This window comes from Aedes albopictus, chromosome 2 (genome assembly GCF_035046485.1).
Source record: "Aedes albopictus strain Foshan chromosome 2, AalbF5, whole genome shotgun sequence".
Lineage (NCBI taxonomy): Eukaryota > Metazoa > Arthropoda > Insecta > Diptera > Culicidae > Aedes > Aedes albopictus.
The window spans coordinates 424,550,089-424,560,690 of NC_085137.1; the positions used below are offsets into that span (position 1 = coordinate 424,550,089).

Genomic DNA, 10,602 nt, shown 5'->3' on the forward strand with positions numbered 1-10,602 from the left:
AAATTTGCGTTAAATAGCGAAAGTGGTGAGTGAGTAGTTCTCGTTTGAGAGCGGCAAAAAAATTAACCCAGTGGTAAGTTATTTTCACCCAACGGAGGCCTCAAATGACGCAAATTTGGGTTAATTCAAGAAAACCCAAATTTGGCTTCTTCCACGGAAGAGCAGCGGATAGGTCGGTGCTTCTCTCTTTGTTTTCGACAACATTGCGGTGGGGCGAGGGAGAAAACAACCCAACTTTGAGTTAAAACTTTAAGCAGTTTAGCCAAATTTGAGTTTTAAAAACTTATTCTTTGGGTTATAATATTTTTCCGTGTAGTCGTGACAAACTAAGCTAAAACAGGCTCAAAACATTATTAAATAATTAAATAATTAATTAAATAAAAATTTTATACTTCCTTCTTGATCATGACGCATGAGTCTGCATCCTGGACCACTGTGAAATCAACTCAACGACATGGAACTCACATCTCGATCCAATCAAACCAACAAAAAAAAACATTCACAGTTCAGGGCACGCTCATACATTTCAAGCAGGTTTATTAAATATAACTTTCAACTACATTTTATATTTTCAAATTTTGTACAATTTTAATTGATTGCTTAAAATTTTAGAAAAACAAATAAGCTTTAGTTTTAGAAAAACAAATAAATTTTGAGGCTAATATTTTAACAAACACAAGTGTTGCACTATTGTTAAACAGAAACATGCGGACTGGAACAACCTTCTGGGTGGAATAAGGTTATCGTGTTCTTCAAAAGTTTGAGAGAGGGAGAGTGAGACCCCCGTCGAGGAACCGTAAATAAATTTATTCCGTCGGTGGTGATGTAAAATGTCAGATGCAAGTGAAATTTACGTGTCGAAAAGCATCAATTTAGTGCTGAAAAGTTGAAAACAACGATCTCAAATATGGACGAATTTGTGGAAAACCTCCTGCGGAAGTGGAATTTAGTGGATTTAGTCGACCGTTTCCGAGGTAAGGCGTGTTTCGAGCGCGAAGTTTCTTTAGGGCGTACGGAAGAAGAAAGTTGTGGCCCTGCAGCTATGGCTGCCGTCGTCGTAAAGTGCCATAATGTAGCTCGTTAAAATGCATTGGTATGGGTGGAGGAGAGCTGCAGCTGCAGCTTGGATCTGGCATTTTGATGGGAAAGGGCTCAATCAGAGAGAAATAATGACTCCTCAATTATATTAGGCCATATGAATAAAGCTGAGTAAATACTCTTTACTCAGATCTCTGAAGTTTCACAGAGATTTGCTTCACGGCTTCACAGAGATTTAGTAAAGAGTATTTACTCAAGTTTATTCATATGGCCTATTGTTACAAGTTGTTAACAATAAATATGTACTCCAGTTATTATTTTAGATTAGCTGTTGCGTTATTGTGAGCATAGATTGTATTGAATAGGTAGTATTAAATATGCAAACAGATATGTTGATTTAGGTAGTAGGAATTATAGTGCACTTCGAGTAAACAGTTAAATATAAATTGTTGCTATTTGCAGTAAATTAGCCATATAAGCTTACCTATTATTTGAACATATACGCATCTCTCAGATTTCACAGAAACTTCTGGGCTGTTCTTAAAAATTGAAACGAGTGCAACTGTTGCAAATTTTGCCACATTGTTACGTTTTGAGGAAAAATAGTTCATTACACTTATATTTCAATTTTATCCAGATGAAGAGGTCAACGAAGAAGCATTTCTACTGCTCACCCCGGAAATAATCAAAGAACTGATTCCAAAACTGGGCAGACGAGCCATTTTTACCGCTCGGTTTAACGAGTTTAAGGAAAGTTTACAAGCCAGCGAAGAACCGCCAGTTCCGGTGGCCAGTGCTAGTGCTTCACCAACGCCACCAGTCGAGCCAAGAGCGCTTCCGCCGGCGCCGACAGATTCCTTCCACGCCACCGAAGATACGAAGGCTTCATTATCAGTAGACAATGCCAAGGTATGTTATTCGTATGATTTCAAAATTATTACTTTTCATTTCTAAATCCTGTTTATTTTCAGCAATTCGAAAAATATTTCCTCGAGCAGTTATCTCCCCATCCGTCAGTCCCGTCTGAATGTGTTGCAGTTCCGACTCCGGCAGGGCCATCCACCTCGGAAGTAGACTGTGATGATGAACCGTCGAACAAGCGCATCAAGCTGGAATCGCTGGAAGTCGATGACTACGGCGACTCCATTCTGTTGGAGGACAGTTCCCAGGATTCGGAGTCGTTGATGGTCGAAACCAGCTACAGCATGAACAAAACGATGGAAGATCCTCTGGTACCTGGGGTGGAAAAGCTTCGTCTTCTGTTACAACAGTCGCCCTTCGCGCGCTACCTGCTCGGGCTCAACGAACTGGACAAGTCCAATCGGACTGATTTGACGAACGTGGTGGTGCAATACATGTATTCAAATCAGCAATGTGACGGGTAAGAATCTACCTACAGGAAGGAAACTATTTCTAAAAATATAACTATTTTTTGCAGAGTACGAAGTCACATGTTCAACTACTGGGCCGATGCCATTGTGTCCCTGTTCCCTAGCGAAATCAAAGAAAACTACTTCTCCGCCAAGGAAGGCTGCACTAGTCGGCTGCAAGCACGGTATTCTTACTTGTTGCGAGTAAGGAAAAACGAGTCATCTCGGCAGCCTGGACCTTCTCAATCGAGCAGCAGTAGAACTGTCGAGGAAAACGTTCTGCCCGATGAGAGATCCACTTTTGTGCATCCCGGAGAACAACAGATTGTGGAGGAACTTCGACAGATAGTGTCTTCGTGTTTCGTTATGCGTGATACGTTGCATGCGAAGACGTTGACACCCAATCAGAGGAACATACTGACGGCCAACATTGTTAACTATCTGATGGACAAGAACGGAGGACCGTAAGTATTAGATAGCGGGTATTAGGGAAAGAGGAACAGGTGAACATTCACAGGTAGAAATATTAGGAAGGTTTTGATTGTAAATACCTTGTTCTTCTTTCTGACTTGACGTTGCAATTGGGACAAAGCTAACTTCCTAGTTTAGCATACCGTTTGTAGGTATTGTCATATTTGTATTGTTTTGCAATCAGCATTTGCCATGACCATTTGATGATGAGATGAGGAGCATCAGGTGGACGGCTCCAGAGGCACGTTGTGCTACAATCGGGACATTTGTACCTCTCTCTCTCTTCTTGGCGTAACGTCCTCATTGGGACAAAGCCTGCTTCTCAGCTTAGTGTTCTATGAGCACTTCCACAGTTATTAAGGTGAAGATATGACGAAGCCACACTTCAAATTTTCCAGAGCACAAATCTAAAGACCCGAATGTCGGTTTGCGCTGAAAAGTTGATCGATTGGTCATCACCAGCGGGTAACCAATCGATCAACTTTTCAGCGCAAACCGACATTCGGGTCTTTAGATTTGTGCTCTGGAAAATTTGAGGTGTGGCTTCGTCATATCTTCACCTTAACTGAGAGCTTCCTCTGCCAATGACCATTTTGCATGCGTATATCGTGTGGCAGGCACGAAGATACTCTATGCCCAAGGAAGTCAAGGAAATTTCCTTTACGAAAAGATCCTGGACCGACCGGGAATCGAACCCGTCACCCTCAGCATGGTCATGCTGAATACCCGTGCGTTTACCGCCTCGGTTATATGGGCCCATTGCCATTGCCATTATAAAAGCCTATTTCATCATCTACCCGAGTGAAAAGGAAGGAAATCAGTATTTGGATGGATATATGGATAGGTAGGGAAATAGGAAAAGATACCCTGCAAAAGGGCACCACCAGGCTTCAAACAACTTCCTGAAAAGGGCACTGTAATAACGCATAAAGCGTAAAGAGGGCCTATAGCTCTTTACCACACAGCGGGTCAAAGACAACAGAACGTCCTGATGATTCAGGTTTCTGAAGTCGATATCACTTAAAACTGGACAATTGCATATCAAATGATACGAAGTTCCATAATCGGATTCACAGCTATCACATACAAACAAATCAGCTTGCTGAATATTCACCATGTGATAGCTGAGTCGGCAATTGCCAGTCAATGCTTTGACCAGCATGCTGCAATTCTACAGATTAGTAAAGATACTTTGCCACCCTCAGTACACTACAGTTTGTATACGACATGGTTCCAAGCTACTCTAGTATTGGTTGTGAAGAGTGGCAACCCAGGTGTTAATCTGAAGTTTTACCCAACACTTCGAGTCGATGCCGGAATAGCTGGCTCAGAACCAATGAAGTCATGTGATGATCCAGTGCGAGCTAACTCATCAGCCAATTCATTTCCAGCGATGGAAGAGTGGCCAGGTAACCATACAAGGAGAACAGTTGTGTAAATCCATTTGATATACTTGGGTTTTACACCTTAAATTTTACCAAAGGTTTGCCGGCATTGCCTGGAGACCATACAAGCTTTCTTGATTCTAAAATCAATGTGAGGTGTCCTGGAAAGCTTGGAATCAAGAATAACTCCAACGTACTTTACCTGATCAGTCACATTGATGTCAGAATCAAAAAGACGCAAAGGTCGAACGCCGTAACGATTTCGCCTTTCCGTGAAAAGGACAATAGATGTTTTACTCGGATTTACCGAAAGACTTTGTTGGCGACACAACCCCTCAACTACCTGACAGCCGCTTTGCATCAGGTCGAAAAGGGTGCTGATGCACATACCAATTAACCATGATAGGTATTCGTCGACAAAACCATAAATAGGGATACCGTTATTACTGAATTGACTGAATAGCGTATCTGCTTCGAGATTCCACAAAAGTGGTGACAAGACTCAGTTTCCTAACCGATGATACGCAATGTCGAAAAGAGATTTCGGTTTTTGAGCATTTGGTAAATCCAATTGAAAATCATTGGAGTTCTATCAATGTAGATGCTTCCAATATGGCATCGAAAGGCACGTTGCCAAGGCACCCTCGATATCTCGATATGATTTTGTGCGAATACCTTCTCGATATCGTAAACAACCTTGTGTAAAAGAGTCACAATGCACTGACAAGATTGGTAGGCATGTTGTTTCACATGAAGAGGCACGTTGGCCAGATGAACATCACGGATGTGATGATCGATAATGCTTTCTAAGTATTTCAGAAGAAAAGAGGTCAAACTGATAGGTCTGAAACTGATTCTCCATTCGGAATAAACTTTATAGTAATATTCCGCCAGGATTTGGGAATATACCCTGTAGCAAAACTGCAAACAAGTAGTTTTTTCAAAACATGTTTAAAAAAACAAATCCCTTCTGAAGCAAAATAGGATATATCCCACCCCACCTGCTGCAGGAGATTTGAAAGGAGCAAAGCTATTAAGTGTCAACTCAATCGATTCTATAGTAACAATATTGAGAGCCAAGGCCAGGGAATCATAACAACAAGAAAAGACATCTGGTTCATTCGAAGATGTTATATCCACACATCCAGGGAAGTATGTGCAGAATAAGCACTCCAAAACTTCCTCATCAGAGAAAGTCAGATCGCCATTTTGCAAACGAAGTTCGCTCACTCTGAAATCCTTTAATTTTCGCAAGGATTTTGTTTAACGACTGACTTCACTCAAACTGGAAACATTTGTACAAAGGTTTTTCCAGCCGGATCGTTTAGCAGACCGAAGAGCTTTCCTGTAGGCCTTGCGAGCCGACCTGAAAGTCTCCGAACCAACCGAGCGTCGTCTGTTTCAATCTGTTCTACATTGCTTCTTGCTTCGCCAGATCAGAATTCCACTAAGGAATTCCTTTTCTGGTCTTCACAGGCTGAAGAGGGCAAGTTTCTTTAAAAGCTTCCACGATGCAGGTCGTTGTAGTATCAACGGCATCATCTAAATCACTTGAAGCGTCAATGGATGGCGAGTATCCATGCAATTTGGTCGCAATTGAATCAGTAAAGAGATCCCAGTTGGTTGACCGGGGATTCCTGAAACGCACGCAGTTTGCGAAGTTACATTCAACATATGTCTAATACTTCCTCTCTTGTAGATATCATGAAGCTTGGGCGGTTGCCAATGTTAAGGATAGACTTGTTAAAATCCCAAAATGGCCGCCACAATGGCCGACTTTGGAACCTACTCACGATTTCGAACGCACAAATCTCTTCGTAAACAAAACCAGCGACCTGATCTTTTTATTTCAACTTATTACACGTGAGCAAGAACAGAATAATCAAATCCACTGTTATTTGAAGCTAGAAGATTTGTGCGTTTGAAGTTCTGATGCACTTTTGAAGCGGGATTTCAAGACGCTTGTCCTTAAGTAACTGTTTTAAATTGTCTATAAAACCACATTACCGTATGCCTTACAAACAACTTTCAGTTATGTCAGTACTTTTGTAGCTTACCTAGTAACACTTTCTTCATTTCACAGAATCTCCCTCCAGGAGCTGGAGCTGTACGCCAAAGCCATCGAGCACATTTTCCCCAACGAAAACGCTTCGATTTACTTCCGGCGGAAGGGTGCCTGCTCTCGTGTCAACGGAAAACTGTTCGACCGCTATGGTTACATGAAGCGCAAGCGTAGTTTAGCACAGGGAAAAGCGTACAGCGATTTTCTGGACAGTAACACCCCCATCGGAAGGTTGTGGGAAATGAAAACCGTCGAGGAAGCCCGGGCCCTCTGGAACGAAACGTACAAAGCGCGGAAGGAGGTCTCGCGGAAGGTGGTGCCGGCAAAGCTGCTCGAACAGTTTCCGTTCCTGGCGCAACCCGATGGGTACACTTTGGTAAGTGGGGGGTTGGAATTTGAGGAGAACGAGACGGGAAAGCTAGGGTAATTTTATTCTATCTTTTTCCTTTTGCAGTTTTTGGACGACTTTGACCAAGACCATCCTCATGCAATCGACACATTCAAGCGGCATTGGCCTGAGTTTGCCGCGTCTATTTACCGGTACATCGAAGAAAATAACTTTTTGAAAGGATTCACGGAGTTCAACACAGAAGGCTGTAAGTATCAATTTTTGCACCTGAAAAAATCAGGAGTTATCATGTAATTTCTCGAATACTCAGGAAAAATTAGTGCCAGTAAGAAAACACTTAAAAACTATACAGATAGATAGTCATGGAAAAGCTATTTATAGTAAGAACAACCAGAAAGTTATTCAAAATTTAGAATCTATGGAAATAAGAAAGCGCTAATCATCTAAAATACAACTTCCAGCATGGAAAACATCAAAATATCTGCATGTTTTAAGCAGTAGCATCTCTAATTTTATATCGCGTGCCAATTTTAAAAGTAGTCTTAGTCGTCAATCGTGGGTTTGTTAAGTTCCATTCGCCATTTTACAGCATCGAAACCGGCAGACAACTACACGATTGTGGATATAATCGAGGGCGCCGAAACTCATTTGTACTCTTTACCCTCCAAATGGGTGCATCGAAATGGCTGGAATCGTGACGGAAAGTCGGACGAATCTGCTCAGAGCGAAAAAGATACAGATCTCTGCTATTGGCCACGTAATGCTGCTGGCTATCGTTTGCTCGAACGAGGAAAGGAAGATCCTAGCATTGAGGTTAATCGAGACTGCTTGATTGAGTATCGATGCAAGATCGCGAAATCTGGTTTTACAACATTCGAAGAGGTATATAGGATAATAATGGCGATGATATATTGCGAGCCGGATGTTTTTGAATCTAAAGGATTGTTGTTCATTCCAGGCATACCTAGAACAACAAATGATGGAGATGGACATCGCCCTAGAAAAGAACGATCCTCGTCGAGAGTCACGAAACAGATCTGTGTCAACTGACAAGCCCAGCATTTCCAACAGAGACGATAAAGAAAAATCTCAACTGCTAGAAGCTGTCAACCTAGTCTCTCGAACTGTAAACGACGCGAGTGTTCAGGTATCACTTCAGCCGACAGTTCTACAGAAGACGGTTGATGAGCTTCAAGCTAAACTCGAAAGAATCGAAGTCGAGTTCAAAGTTTTCAAAGCACAGATAAGAGCAGAGCTTGCCTCGTCGCTGCAGGAAAAGACGACTCCATCAGCACCAGAGAAAGCGCAAAATCATGTCCCGACGGTACCTCAGACAATTCCACCAGCGCCAATGGCTCCTGCTCCGGTAGTTCCGACATCTTCAATTCCCGTCGCTCCGGTGCAGCCAGTCAACAGAATTACCACGCCAGGCCTGCCAATGGAACGTCCGTTAACACCCGTCAAAAATCTGGAAGATTTGGAAGCACTGCAAGAACGAGCCCGCGATGAGCAGTTCGTGGAGACTATTGTGCACTCGTTGGGCATTGTTCATGGGCAGGGCCGATCTGTTGGCAATGGATGGACCGTAAGCCTCCAAACCGTAGATTACTTTTTCGACAGGCGGTTTTTACTGCGCTGCTCGTGGACCGGAAGTGGCCGTAACAGGGAAAAGGCCGGCGAACGAATAAGTAAAATAGCATTCCACAAGTACGACAAAGTAATCAATTTGTTCTACCGTGTGATTGTCTACTCGGATCCGTTGTTCACGTTCAACGATTGCATGAAATTCCTCCACCGCTGCATAAGGAACGCCAAGGCTCGGGCGGCCGATGTGAAAGGAATGCGCTTGTCGGTGGCGCGTAACCGTAAGAAACGTAGCGAACGTATTGCAGAATTGAGCCAAATACTACCCATTGATCCGGGCCAAATGGAACATCCGGAAGAGTATTACTATCAAGTGGAACCACTGGTCAAAGACGAGTATGTCGACGAAAGTGTCGACAATCAATTCGATGTTCTGTAGATAGTTGTAAGTTTGTTGGCGGCACCGTTTCTTCCGTACAGAAGTTTTGTTAGTATTAGAAGTAGGTCTAAACCTTCTCCACATCTTTTGGAGAATCAACTGAGTTTGACGTCAATTGATGGTTACATACATTGACATCTCGTATCCGACTCTCCCCTGAAAACCATTCCTAATTGTGCTAAAGCTTCTTACGGAATAGTAATACACTCTTTTCTAGGAACATGCACATATTTCTGCATTCAAACATTCCTTTCCGTTTCCTTCCAGATCAAGAAAACATCCTGACTTCGTGTCTCATCCTCTTGCCGCTGCTGTTCAAACTAATGGTACGAAACGAGAAACATTGGAGCCCAACCCGGTGGGACGTGTGCCGTAACTTTGTGCTGTACGCCACCGATTTCAAGCAAGCCGTCCACGAACTCAAACAGCGCCAGGAGCTGCTGAATCTCTGGAAGCTGCGTATCAATCCGGTCGTGGTGGCCATCGGGCCCACGATTGCCAACATCGAAAGCTGCTACATTGTCATTGACCAGGTGTTCTACCGGATGGAAACGGTACCGGATGCGGTGGAAACTTGCGTCAAAATGCACACGGCCATGAATTTGCAATATTTGGACGAGGTGGCGTCCCCGTGGATGTTGGTGCAGCGGTTCGTCATGAAGGTGGAACTGCCCAAGGATAACATCACAACTAAGGTATTTGGGGTGCTGGAGATACTGGGTCGACCGTTGCGGTGAGGTCGAGACGGGGCACAGGTTGATAATATAGCTAGAATTGGAATTATTTAAATGCGGTGATCGGAAGTTTGGCGGAGACCGAAATTTGAAGACTGGACCATATTAAAAAAGCCTAGTAGTAAGTCAGTACATATTAAGTGGCTTGGTCACTATTTTCGGGACAAGCACTTTGAAGGCTTCATTTTAGAATGCTTCAACTAATGCAGCTTCTCTCTGTAAAAAAGTAACATTTCGTTTAAACTATTTCTATTTTTTTACCAACTTGAATGATAAAATAGTTATTCAATATAATAGGATATCGTTTCATTAGACGAACAGTAAGCATTGATATTTGTTCATTTGACGAGAAAAGGTTTAAACTAGTTGACAAATCCTCCAATTTCCTGTAATGAAAGTTGCCGTTGGCGTCACAGTCGATGATAAACTGTACATTTCGCTGTCTGCTGCTGTTGACACTCGATGATCAGGGATGGTGGAGTAAAGTAAACTAATATTTCGTTCAATAGACTTATCCCTAGCGGTGGAATCCTCCTCGGGATTGGCCAATGATTTTGAAAATTATTTTTCTTATTTAATGTGAGCTTGCAGTACTTCTTTCTGATGGAGATCAAAGCAACTCGGTGATTAGTGCACCAATCATAGTAGTCTTAAGAATTTGAATCTATATAAATAAAAATGGAATGGTGTTTGTATGTCACGAATAGGTTTGGGAACGGGCCAACGGATCTACGCCATTCTTTCAGTGTTTCATTCGTGCAGGTGGTACGGTTCGTAGGTACGGAAAAATAATTGGGAAAATCGACCGGGAACGCACCGAAAACGAGAAAGTTTGGAATTCCATTTTGCGGGGCATTTTTTAAAAGCGCTGCATGTCATAAAACACAGTAGGCAGGCAGAACGACGTTTGCCGGGACAGCTAGTTGGAAATAAATGTTAGTTTACTCTACGCATTCAACCAAACCAGTTGGGTTTTATTCCCCTCTAAGAGGTTATGGGCCGGCCGTTAGAGACGTTGTCCATAGCAACGAAAATCAACAAGTGAAAAATTTTCAAGATGGAACGACTGGGAATCCAGAAACTCAACGGAGGAAACTACAGCGTTTGGAAGACCAAGGTGGAGTTCCTCCTCATCCGAGAGAATTTGTGGCAGTACACTACTGGTGCGGA

The 10,602-nt window shown here is 42.8% G+C and overlaps 1 protein-coding gene across 2 annotated transcripts; it reads left to right on the forward strand.

The window, feature by feature from the left end:
* The first annotated feature begins 764 nt into the window (after positions 1-764).
* LOC109426674 (uncharacterized) lies at positions 765-9,487 on the forward strand. 2 transcript variants are annotated; one of them, XM_029869692.2, is made up of 8 exons: positions 765-974; positions 1,676-1,947; positions 2,010-2,419; positions 2,477-2,872; positions 6,348-6,702; positions 6,781-6,922; positions 7,265-7,557; positions 7,634-8,704. In XM_029869692.2, the coding sequence occupies exons 1-8, from the start codon at positions 908-910 to the stop codon at positions 8,696-8,698; spliced, it is 3,000 nt and encodes a 999-aa protein (XP_029725552.1). In that variant the 5' UTR covers positions 765-907; the 3' UTR covers positions 8,699-8,704. The 2 variants fall into 2 exon arrangements, with proteins under 2 accessions (XP_029725552.1, XP_029725553.1); XM_029869693.2 differs by lacking the exons at positions 7,265-7,557; positions 7,634-8,704 and adding an exon at positions 8,966-9,487 and having other exon boundaries at positions 772-974.
* The last annotated feature ends 1,115 nt before the right edge of the window (positions 9,488-10,602 follow it).